The sequence below is a fragment of the Bombus vosnesenskii genome, unplaced genomic scaffold (genome assembly GCF_011952255.1).
Source record: "Bombus vosnesenskii isolate JDL3184/JDL3185 unplaced genomic scaffold, Bvos_JDL3184-5_v1.1 scf7180000013527, whole genome shotgun sequence".
NCBI classification, from domain to species: domain Eukaryota; kingdom Metazoa; phylum Arthropoda; class Insecta; order Hymenoptera; family Apidae; genus Bombus; species Bombus vosnesenskii.
In genome coordinates, this window is record NW_022883098.1 from 112,224 (window position 1) to 124,399 (window position 12,176).

At 27.2% G+C, this 12,176-nt stretch overlaps 4 protein-coding genes across 12 annotated transcripts; 3 read left to right on the forward strand and 1 right to left on the reverse strand.

Moving 5' to 3' along the window:
- The first annotated feature begins 233 nt into the window (after positions 1–233).
- Positions 234–4,646, forward strand: LOC117238523 (tyrosine-protein phosphatase corkscrew). Of its 6 annotated transcripts, none has more exons than XM_033503497.1 (12): positions 234–535; positions 1,084–1,206; positions 1,324–1,477; positions 1,629–1,791; positions 1,897–2,009; positions 2,086–2,354; positions 2,428–2,507; positions 2,598–2,780; positions 2,847–3,023; positions 3,108–3,324; positions 3,382–3,533; positions 3,621–4,646. In XM_033503497.1, exons 2-12 carry the CDS (start codon positions 1,143–1,145, stop codon positions 3,783–3,785), a joined length of 1,737 nt encoding a protein of 578 aa, XP_033359388.1. In that variant the 5' UTR covers positions 234–535; positions 1,084–1,142; the 3' UTR covers positions 3,786–4,646. The 6 variants fall into 6 exon arrangements, with proteins under 6 accessions (XP_033359388.1, XP_033359386.1, XP_033359389.1 ...); XM_033503495.1 differs by having other exon boundaries at positions 521–654; positions 1,283–1,477; XM_033503498.1 differs by having other exon boundaries at positions 521–654.
- A 1,587-nt stretch (positions 4,647–6,233) lies between these two features.
- On the forward strand, positions 6,234–7,710 carry LOC117238543 (arginine-hydroxylase NDUFAF5, mitochondrial). The gene is made up of 3 exons (XM_033503543.1): positions 6,234–6,992; positions 7,055–7,239; positions 7,315–7,710. The coding sequence occupies exons 1-3, from the start codon at positions 6,418–6,420 to the stop codon at positions 7,599–7,601; spliced, it is 1,047 nt and encodes a 348-aa protein (XP_033359434.1). The 5' UTR covers positions 6,234–6,417; the 3' UTR covers positions 7,602–7,710.
- On the reverse strand, positions 7,641–8,754 carry LOC117238545 (ubiquitin-fold modifier-conjugating enzyme 1). 2 transcript variants are annotated; one of them, XM_033503548.1, is made up of 4 exons: positions 8,488–8,754; positions 8,199–8,330; positions 7,940–8,107; positions 7,641–7,855 (listed from the first exon to the last, which is right to left on the reverse strand). In XM_033503548.1, the coding sequence occupies exons 1-4, from the start codon at positions 8,608–8,610 to the stop codon at positions 7,766–7,768; spliced, it is 513 nt and encodes a 170-aa protein (XP_033359439.1). In that variant the 5' UTR covers positions 8,611–8,754; the 3' UTR covers positions 7,641–7,765. The 2 variants fall into 2 exon arrangements, with proteins under 2 accessions (XP_033359439.1, XP_033359440.1); XM_033503549.1 differs by having other exon boundaries at positions 7,641–7,872.
- A 468-nt stretch (positions 8,755–9,222) lies between these two features.
- LOC117238544 (SAP domain-containing ribonucleoprotein) lies at positions 9,223–11,266 on the forward strand. 3 transcript variants are annotated; one of them, XM_033503546.1, is made up of 9 exons: positions 9,223–9,387; positions 9,473–9,589; positions 9,689–9,785; positions 10,040–10,136; positions 10,221–10,282; positions 10,351–10,584; positions 10,664–10,792; positions 10,868–10,939; positions 11,034–11,266. In XM_033503546.1, the coding sequence occupies exons 3-9, from the start codon at positions 9,735–9,737 to the stop codon at positions 11,133–11,135; spliced, it is 747 nt and encodes a 248-aa protein (XP_033359437.1). In that variant the 5' UTR covers positions 9,223–9,387; positions 9,473–9,589; positions 9,689–9,734; the 3' UTR covers positions 11,136–11,266. The 3 variants fall into 3 exon arrangements, with proteins under 3 accessions (XP_033359437.1, XP_033359438.1, XP_033359436.1); XM_033503547.1 differs by lacking the exons at positions 9,223–9,387; positions 9,473–9,589 and having other exon boundaries at positions 9,590–9,785; positions 10,040–10,133; XM_033503545.1 differs by lacking the exons at positions 9,223–9,387; positions 9,473–9,589 and having other exon boundaries at positions 9,596–9,785.
- Positions 11,267–12,176: the final 910 nt, after the last annotated feature.

A 12,176-nucleotide genomic window follows, 5' to 3' on the forward strand; every position in this document is an offset into this window, starting at 1 on the left:
ATCATCAACTTTATTTAATCCAAAACACCTAAATATGTGCAGAGTGCTTTAACACTTTACAGGCAACAATTTAAACTGAAATTCCCCAAGTCACACGACAATATCAAAAAATTAATTTAATAACTCGCATATTATCATACGTAGGGAATTATAAATTGATTCAGTTTCTTAACTTGCAATTATTAAAACAATTTTAAAAAACAGTTAAACGGCATATATTGTTATTAAAAATAAAGTTATTTGTTTATAATATAAGGAATTTTATGAAATCGGCATTAAGTACAACCATTAGGTTTACTTTGCAAGTGTCCGTTCTAAATACTGCGGATCGATGGCAGAATCTTTTAGTGATTTCGGTATTTTTTTGTTTTTATGTGAAGTGAATATGTCAAAGATTGTAGCGATGTATAGTTAGCATTAAGATTAAATTGAAACTAATTATAATTACATATTATAAGTGCGAACATCGATGAAGCGTTATGAATTATTAATTACCAGCTGGTCATAGTTGGAATCACGACATGGCATCTCGCAGGTGAGACACGTTTTTATACTTGCATAAAAAATATATAATTATCATAATTCACGAACGATCTGTGAACAAGCCTACTTATTTTTCGGTGCTGACCGTAGATTAGCTAAATAGATTCAGAGGTAAATTATGCGCACTTAAATTAATTAACATCGTTGAATTCTTCATGTCCAAAAATGGATACAATAATTTCGTTTTATGTATACATTGATTACACATATTTATACTCTGTATAGTTATTTTATGTCCTATATTTTGTCATTATAAAATGAAACTTTCCAATTATTTACATACAGCGTGCTTAATCATATTATTGTAGCATCATTATTCGTTTTTGTCACCGTTATTAATAATAAATAACGAATAAAGATTGAATATATTAGAATAGATCTGTAAAATATTAGATATAAAAAGAAGTAATTTGAATAGATTATAGGTTTTTAAAATTAAATTAAACTTACAATATATTGTTTTGAAATAAAAATTCTGCTTATTATAATTTTTTGGAAAAATGTTTTTATCCTACGGAAATATAAACATTTTTATTGCAGATGGTTTCATCCGAATATATCGGGTTTAGAAGCAGAACGTTTATTAATGGAACGGGGTTATGATAGTTCATTTTTGGCACGACCAAGTTCATCTAATCCTGGTGACTTTACATTATCTGTTAGGTATGTACATAATATATCACATAGATTATCTGTTTATATAGTTATAAGACATTTGATATCTTTATATTATCCTTAGACGGAATGGTGAAGTGACTCATATTAAAATACAAAATACAGGGGACTTTTACGATCTTTACGGTGGTGAAAAGTTTGCAACATTATCAGAACTTGTACAATTTTATATGGAAAATGGAGGACAACTGCGTGAAAAGAATGGAGAAATTATTGAATTGAAGTATCCATTGAATTGTGCAGATCCAACAACTGAAAGGTATTTGTACAATAAAAACAATATATACATAATATCTTGCATAATAAACATTATAGCAAAGTTTGTTATGTATTGGAATATTTTCTTGTTATTGTTACTTCAAATGCACGCATATAGCATGGTATGTGTTAATAGTAAAATATGGGTAAAGGTGGTTCCATGGCCATTTATCAGCTAAAGAAGCAGAACGTTTAATGCTGGAGCGAGGTAAAAATGGATCTTTTCTGGTTCGTGAATCCCAAAGTAAACCTGGTGACTTTGTATTATCTGTTCGTACAGATGATCGTGTTACACACGTTATAATACGATCTCAGGTTAATTACATTTGGTATTTTTTACTGCATATTTTCATTATATTTAATATTTTTATAAATATCAAATCTTTGACATTTCATTATCTGTAATAATGTATATTGCAGGATAATAAATATGATGTTGGAGGAGGTGATAAGTTTGATAGCTTAAGTGATCTGATAGAACATTATAAACGCAATCCAATGGTTGAAACAAGTGGAAGTGTTGTCCATTTACGGTAATATAAAAACTTATTAATTTCTATATATGCGATAGAATATATATATTGTCATAATATATTTATTATTTTCTAGACAACCTTTCAATGCTACTCGTATAAATGCCAGTGGTATTGAAAGTAGAGTAAGACAGTTACATAAAGAAAATGGTTGTTCAAATGGATGGTTGTGGAATGGTGCCACAGGTAGCAATGAAGGCGGAGCAGGGCGTGGTAAAGGAAAAGCCGGGTTCTGGGAAGAATTTGAGTCATTGCAACAGTTAGAATGTCGTCACTTATTTTCCAGGAAAGAAGGATTACGTTCTGAAAATCGAGCGAAAAATCGATATAAAAACATCTTACCATGTATGATCTTTTTCTTTCTTTATTTTTTTAATTTAATTGTGTTTGTACATAAACTTTAATAACTGTTCTATAGTTGATCATACAAGAGTACGTTTGAAGGACGTTGATCCAAATATTCCTGGATCTGACTATATTAATGCTAACTATATTAGGGTAAATTTATTTAATATTTGTAGTATTTTATATAAATATTAAAATCTATTTGTATATGTGGGTTGGGTGCATATGTATATATATTTATAGAATGAAGAAGGAGATGGACAAGCTAGTGGAATTAATACGTGCGGTGATGGTGGTTCATTTAATAAGTGTTATATTGCAACACAAGGATGCCTTCTAAATACAATTCAAGATTTCTGGCATATGGTATATCAAGAAAATACACGAGTGATAGTTATGACGACTAAAGAAATGGAAAGAGGAAAGGTATGCTATTTAAAACTATTCATTCTTAATTGAAATTTTATTTTAAAAATATGTATATTTTTTTAGAATAAATGTGCTCGATATTGGCCAGAGGAAGGTGAAGTTACTGAATATGGAGGTGAATGGAAAGTGCGTGCTTTATCTCGTACTTCAACAGCAGATTATACATTACGAGAATTCTTATTACATGGAAATAGATCCGGTTTCACAGAATCCAGACGGATTTACCATTATCATTTTCAAGTACCTATTATAGCTATTATTATTTATGAAACGCTCACACATATTTAAAAAAAATAAATTGATTGCATTATATTAACATTTTAGGCATGGCCTGATCATGGTGTTCCGTCAGATCCCGGATGCGTGTTGAACTTTCTTCACGATGTTAATGCGAGACAAGAATCAATTGCTGCTTCTCTTGCTTCAAGCGGTCAAACTGCATCATGTATAGGGCCAATTCTTGTACATTGTAGCGCAGGAATTGGTAGAACCGGAACATTTATTGTTATCGACATGATTCTTGATCAAATCAAGCGGCATGGTAATAAAATTTTTATTTCACTAATTGTCCAAGATTTTCTATATATTATATTTGTAGGATTGGATTGTGAAATTGATATTCAGAGAACTATTCAAAGAGTACGTTCACAAAGGTCAGGAATGGTTCAAACAGAAGCGCAATATAAGTTTGTTTATCTGGCTGTATTACACTATATTGAAACTGTATCTCAACGGATGCAAGCAGAGCAAGTAATTATAATAATTATGAAACTAATTGATTATATTTTCTCAGCTTCTATATATCGATTTATGTTGTATCTATTATTGTTTTTACAGAAATCTCTTCATTTAGGTCGAGAATATACTAATATCCGATATAAAAGTGAAACGAATACTACAACTATAGGCGATATTCCGGTCCCCACATGTACTGCAACAACTCTTTCAACGTCAACACATTTTACATTACCCACTCCTATTAATAGTTTGAGGCCAAAGTAATTAACATTAATGTCATCAAATAACGAGATTTTTAAAAAGCAAAGAAGAGGCTTTGTTACTCTTACCATATGTGGTTTTGAGCTTTCGATATTATCGTAACATACTCTATAAAAGCTTAATTTTCAAATTAATTGATTATTCCAAATATTTTTCAAAATATGTGTCATCATAATGAACTTTCGTACAATACATGTATTTAATTAGTGCGTATGCACATGAACGTAAACGATATGTAGAAATTATAATATCACCACTTTGCACTTGAATTGTTGATTACTTAAAAGTAATCAGCAATATATTAGAACATTACATTAGAGAAAAATAATATTTTTTGCAACTTAATCGCAGTACTGAATTATAAAAAAACTTAGAATACAAAGTCTCAATAGTAATTATGTTAAGTGTAATCAAAGTATATAATTGCTTTTCATATTATTTCGCTATCTGTATTTCATCAACTATTAATTGGATAACAGATTTATCTAGTTATAGTTATCATTTTTCATGCTACTTATCTTCTATAAAATATATTATCAAATCCTTTCTTAAAATTTCAATATTTCTTCGAATAAACAACGAAAATTTGAACATTTTTCTAAGTTTCAAGTGTAGTATTATATATTGTGCCTCAAAACATATTAATAATTGTTTTTATTGTGATTATATAACTGTACAAATTATCTAGTAATATTTAGGACTGACTTTTTTATATAGAATTTTCTTTTTAATATTTTTTCAAAGATCACAAATAAGAAACCTTTATTCTTTATAAATTTCATTATATTACAAGGCAGAACGCGCATAGATGTGATACATTCAGTTTCATGTACAATAAATAATATGGCGATTCTTTTTTTCTTACAATTCACATTTGTTACTTTTAATATTTCGGTTGTACTTAATTATATCATAAATATTAGTATCGAACTTTATTCATCAAATTGTAAAAAAGTTTTATATTAAATATTAATATTAAAAGAGATGGAGATGATAAATATGAAAATCAAAGTTAAAATGTTTATACTTTAACACATATTCGTTAAAATTTTTTTTAATCATCTGCGCACAAATTTTATCATTTTTATCATTCTGACACGAATTTCATTATCTTCACTCTGAAAATTAGGTAGAACTATAGAAGTATGTAAGTAGAAGTTTTGTTATAGCAAAAGTTACTATAATGCTTACAGTTTGTATGTATCTCCTGAAATTTTTATAAAAACGTACATAACATATATATTAAATTATATGTGCTTCAATATTATTAATGCCTATTTTATATCTTTTTTGTATTTGTTTCTAATACTTGAAATATATATGTTTACATTAGAGCAGTGCTGGTGAAGTATGCATCTGAGTGAGTCCTGCCTTACAAATTGAGTCACAAATTTGATATTCTTAAAAGTATATTGTTACATTATTCCAAAACCAAATCAATAATAACTACTTTAAATATATATTTAAAAAATCTGAGATCTGTACTAAATTCTTTTTACATATTTTATAAAATTTCAAGATTTAAATATTGATTTGTTTATTTACAATAAAGTTTTATTTATCTAGTATGCCATAATGCAAGTATTATATTTGTTTATATTTATATAACAATAAAATATAATCATTTTTATACTTATTTAAATAACAATAATTCTATAATTTTTTGGTATGTATGTTTTCAAAAAGGAAACAGTTGTATTTTTTATTAATTTTTATCTTATTTAATGTACCTTGGTTTTGGAGAAATGTTATATATTATACTTCTAAATATTATTGTATCTTATTGCTATCAAAGACATACTGTATGTGATACTAACTATGGCATTAAAGAATTTATGTTATAAAATTCTGTATGTAGGGCATCATATAAATATTATATTAATATTGAATTAAAAAGATTCTAATAATTATGCATAGTTTAAATTGCAATGCAATAAATATCAGAGTTATGTTTAAATGTAAATAATTTGGGTTCTTATGAATAATAACAGACAAATGTACATTGTATAGTGTTAAATAAACGTATAATAAACTTACTATTAAGTATATAAAATGATGCTTAAATGTGAGAAAAGAAGAAACAAGAAACTACTACATTTAAAAAATTGTTCTTTGTGAAACATGTTTCATTGCAGTTTAAAGGCTTTTTCATAATAAGAATGTAATGTAAGAATAAAATGTTGCCAAAAAAATAGATTTTAATTAATTCCAAAAAATATTACGAACTATCTTTATAGCTTTTTTAATGTTCATATACTTTGGAATAAAATGGTAATTGTAATTAAATACAATTTCTTTTTTATTTCATCATTAATATAATACATAATCTAATACAGGAAAGAAATGTAGAATATTTTCAATCTGTTTACATCTTATAAAACTTGTAAGTTAAAATTATGTAGTAAAAATTTTACTAAGAGTAGACTTAATAAAATTAGAACTACATAGGATAGGTTATATTGTACAGGCTTGTACAACACATATTAAAATCATCGAAAGCAAAAAAGTAAGCTTATAAAATATTGTGAAAACATATATGATATACGTATTATTACTGATAATAATATTTCAATAATATAATTTCAATAATAAATAATTCAGATAAAATTCATACGAGAATTTTCAATGGTGAAAAATGCATGTTTTGCTCGAGCGGTGTTTGGCCCCATTTACATCTAATATTCGATGTATTCGTAACATAAGTTATAGTGCAATAAAATATGCGTTACCGACAGATAATGTAATGTATATTTTTGATAGAAATACAAAGCTGCTACAGAGGGAACGTGCTGCACAATCTGTTGATGTAAAACTGTATGATTACATCAAAGATGAAGTAGGCTACAGACTTGCAGATAGAATATTTGACATAAAAAGAAATTTCAAAAAAGCACTGGATTTAGGATGTGGTCGTGGTTATGTATCAAAACACATTTTGGCAGAATGTGTGGAAGAATTAATCTTAGCTGACATGTCAACTAGCTTTGTACATCAAGCAGAAATCACTGAAGGAGTTAAAGTATCACGGATAACTATGGATGAAGAAAATTTTTCAGTTGAACCAAATAGTTTAGATTTAGTAATAAGTTCATTAAGTCTGCACTGGATAAATGATTTACCAGGATGCTTTAGGAATATTAATAAAAGTTTAAAAAATGATGGAGTCTTTATAGGAGCTTTGTTTGGAGGAGAAACGTTGTTTGAATTAAGGTAATTTTAAGGATAAATTAAGCATATGTCAAATCTACAAGTTTAGGTTTTTGTTTTTACAGGAGTTCCTTACAATTGGCAGAATTAGAAAGAGATGGTGGAATTTCAGCACATATTTCACCATTTGCAGATATTAGAGATATTGGAGGTTTATTGACAAGAGCTAATTTTACTATGTTAACCATTGATGTGGATGAAATTGTTATTGGATATCCAAGCATGTTTGAATTAATGTGGGATTTAAAAGGTGATATTTAAAATCTTTATAATTCTTATTTGTATCTTACTTGAAGTTTGTTTAATTGTTTACATAATTTTGCAGGAATGGCAGAGAATAATGCAATAAAGAACCGAAAATTACGTTTAAATAAAGATACTGTTCTTGCTGCTGCATCAATATATAAAGAACTATATGGAAAAATTAAAGAAGATGGTACTCCATATGTACCTGCAACATTTCAAGTAATTTATCTATTAGGTTGGAAGCCAGATCCATCACAACCAAAACCCTTAGAAAGAGGTAGTGGGGAAGTATCACTTAAAAATTTATATAAATTAGACGAAATTGTAAAAGAAACAAAAGATATTAAAATGGACGAAGATAAATAATCATTGTACATAATATATGAAGAACTGTAAATATTTGCATTAAATACAAAATTCAATGTATTTATTATAGAAATCTTTTTATAACTTATTAAAATAGGTTAATCAGTAATTCATCTCATAATTAACATATTTTCATTTATATTATACAATATTTTCTTTTAAAGTTACGATTTATGTTCATCAATTTTATCTTTATGAGCTATAGCACCTTTTTCTATAAGATCAGGAATTTCAACTGCTAACCAAGGTCCAAGCTAAAAATATAAGAAATCTTTAAATATATCTAATAACAAAATTGATGATTTGTAAAGACTTATTTATAAATAGAACAAACTTACTCCTAGTGCCATGGCATGTGCAATTCCAAATTTTGGTACATTACGTGCCCATAAGGGTTTAAAATGATCTGTAAGACAAATCTTTCCACCTCTGTACATTTTTGCTGTTTTACCATCTAATTCTGGTAAAGCAATTTCAGGTGCTGTTATAGGGTATGTAACAGGTATCTGAATAAAAAATTATATTTTATCAGAAAATGAAAAAGCTTAGTGGAGTCTATACATTTAATAAATATACAAAAAAAAAAAAATTACTTACATCAAACTCAATTTCAAATTCATATTTTGAAAAGTTATGTATATACCAACATTTACCAAACCATTTTGTACCCTCTTTATTTGATTCCAGACGAAACCAATCATTATCAGATTCTTTATTATTTCTCACATACTGAAAAACAAATAAGAATTTCTTGAAATCAATACTAAGTACATTGGAAATGTATTATACTTTAAGTACAATTAGTATAATAAAAACAATTCTAAGTTCTTCTTTTTGGGATTTTAAATAACCATATGGTAAACTAAATATTAAATATAGAACATACTTTAATTAAAGCTTGGTATTCTTCTTTCAATCTCTGCACCCATAACTCTTTATCCCTAGGTCCAGCTTTTGTTTGTAATAATGGAATATTACTTAATGTCTTCTTTGTAGACTCATCTACCATCTTAATTATTATTACAACAACACAGGCTATGACTTCTATGTAGATATAGAAATGACAAATGTGTTACAATTCAAGTATTGCATCTCTTTTACATCGCGTAGAAAGTGCGACAGTGCGATTAAGAGCAATCGATATATCGAAAAAATTCATATATAGAAAGACAGATAGGGATATTTGAAAAATTTAGTTATAAATAAACACATAGGTTAGAGGAAGTTTAAAAAGTTACATCTTTTTCAATGTAAATATTTTAATTTCATTACATATTACATTCATTTTTATTCATTAGAAAGTAAACTCGATAAGTTGAGAGATAATATCTATTAGTGATCAGTAAACGCTAGTCACGCGGTTGCAGCCCGTGGCGTGCTGAAGTACTCTACTCGCGTTACAATTTCAAACAATTCGGAAAACTAACTCGACATTTAAATGAAGAAATATACAACGAGAAAGATTAACTTGAACAATAATTTCTATTTAAAACTAAATATTTATAATAGATTGGCTACTTTAACAAAGATTTGCGCTTTACTGAAATTTATTTAGACTCTGAGCTGTGTGACAACTCCAAAGGTGCAACGATTTTAACGATTCCCTTTCTTTCAGGTCGCAGAGTGGTGTATCTGCTCAGATTTATGTAGCAATCTACGATTTATTTGTTATCTAGTAAGACAAATTTTTATTAATTAATGCTAATAAACATTAATTTGATTGGAGTTTACAGTATTAGAAAACGAGCAATTTATGTCTTGGCAATATCTTCTTATGGCAATAAAAGTAAATACAAAATTTGAGAGTGATTGCAGTTGTTACTAATAAATAATTTTGACATTTAATTAATAAACTTGTTTGCTTGGCTAAGCTGCTGTACAGTTAAATTCACAGCGTTAGAAGTTACCCTATTATCATATAAGGTATTCACACTAGAGGGGGCCACAGAACTACACCAGTTCACAACATACTATCCATATTCGCAAAGGTAGTGACATTAAAATTTTTCGTGTTGCATGCATTTCAATTTGATCTGCTCCCTGGGCTGTTGAAAGCATTGTGTGATAAATTGTGTCATGTTAATCAGGATTCGAAAAGGGATATTAATTGAAAGAAAATAATACTGATGCACCATGGCTGATTCATCTTATGAGAAAGGACTTACAGAACTTTCAAAAATGAAGGTAATGCAAATGTATCTTGCTGATATGTGTCTACACCCGGGAAGCTAACCTTAAAATTAGGAGAAATTTTTTATGTAATGTAAAACAATCTTTTTTACATTAATTTCTGTTTAGCTTGTATAATTGTTTTAGACAGATACAATTTCGCTTTATTAATATTTAAAAATTATATTTGTTGAATATAAAAAATTTATATACATCTTAAGATTATTAAAGGGAATTATATATAATTATAGATAAATATTATTGAACAGGTTGCAGATCTGAAAATTGAGTTAAAACAAAGAGGACTACCTACTACTGGCAATAAAAATGAATTGGTTGAAAGACTTCAATTAGCAATTCATGGTGGTATATGCTTTCGAATGACTTTTAAACTGTTTTGTTTTGTGAGAGCTACCTATTGATAAAATAATGTTTTCATTGAATGTCTAGATTCTGCACTATCTTTAGATGAGACTACAGAGGAAATTTTAGATGAAGATGCAGTTCTTGGCGTAATTAAAAAAATATGTTTTGCATATTTGATTTTAATATGACATTGACAATATACCTGTTTAAATAGGATGAAGAAATAGAAGAGCTATCAAATAAACCTGACTCACAAGAAGGTAATGAAAAAAGAAAATTGTCTACTGAAAGTAATGTAAGTGCTAAAAAGATAGTTCTAAATCGAAAACCAGTAATTGAAGAAATTAAGAATGAACAAACAGAAAAGATTGAAATTGATACAAAAGCTATTGAGACTGCACCACCAGAAAAAAAGATAATTAAATTATCAGAGCTTGGTATCAAAGAGGTAATATTTTCTTTTTACTATATCTTGCAGAATTATAGAGATCAAATATAAAATGCTAATAAATTTATCGTATTAATAGAGATTAGAAATGAGAGCTAAGAAATTTGGATTACCATTATCAGAAGCTGCTAAGAAAGAAGCTAGATCTGCAAGATTCAGTATTAATAATCAGAATAATAAGTCAGCTGCATCTGTAAAAACACCTGTGGTATATATATTTACGCAACTACAAGTGTAATATCTTTGTTTGTTTTCTAATATTATCTATTGTGTGCATTTGCAGCATACAACTTACGAAGTTCTAAAGAAGCGAGCAGAAAGGTTTGGTACGTCTGTTTCTAGTTTAATGGAAAAGGTAATTAATTATGTTAATAAAAAGTTTACTATATTAAATGTAAATACTAATTCTATTACATATTTTATAATTCTTTTATATTTGCATATTTCAGGCTGAATTAGAAGCCAGAATAGAGAAAAGAAAAGTCAGATTTGGCGAAGTGAAACCTACAAATAAGAAAGTATTTTATAATAAAATTAAAATTGTTAAATGATATTCAGTGTTATATACCAAATAGCAATTTAGATTGCAAATTTTACATTAAGTTTTCTTACTTCTAATAAGACTATTGTATACAAAATAAAAACTTATTGTATTTGTTATAAAATGCATGACAAAAAGATTTTTTTCGAGTAATCTTTTATTTTTTTTAAGAACTGTACGAAAATTACACACATGCACTTTACACTTATATTTCTATTCAATTAAAATAATTATAAAAAGAACAAAATATATATATATATATCATATACATAAATTGTGTGTATATATATATATATATATATTTCAGGGTATTGTATGAAATGGAGATTATATGCAATGTTGTAATATTATTGTTTCCATTTTAAATGAAGGAATTATTGACATATTAAATTAGCATATAACACACATCTTGGTTTTTGTATTAAAATAAATAATTAACTTGTAATATGTGTATATTTATAATATTAAAATTTTGTATTATTATAGAACAATATGATTAGAAACAAGTAAATAAATTGTTTTTCTATAAAATGCATTAAAATTTAGCGCACGGAAAAAAAATAAAAACATTTTCTGATATTCAATATATTGAATTTTATTACAAAATGTATTTAGGCTACAACATGTAATATAATAATTGCGTTTGGTCTAGACCCTTACGAAAAAGAAAAGCTAAACTGCACCACATTTACTGTTATCTTGCTAAGACACTTCGTTCGTTTACGTTTCAAGGAAACATTTATAAATGCGAAAAAGTTTGGTACATGTATGAAAATGAAGTACCTCTTTATAAGTTATAAGAACCACGTTTAATACGTTTATCCAGTTTTGAGATCGAATCATTGTGTTATCATAAATATATCTTGTACGAGCTATACGAATTTTTCTAAATGCGGACATGCCATGCATAAAAGCAATACAAATGTACATGAATATATATATACATATCTTTTAAAAAAATTCATTTCACTTTCCCTGTGTTTCAATTTTTTGTTTAAAGGATAAAAAACAAATCTTCGGACATATTGAAAAGTTTCAAACTTTTTTCTTT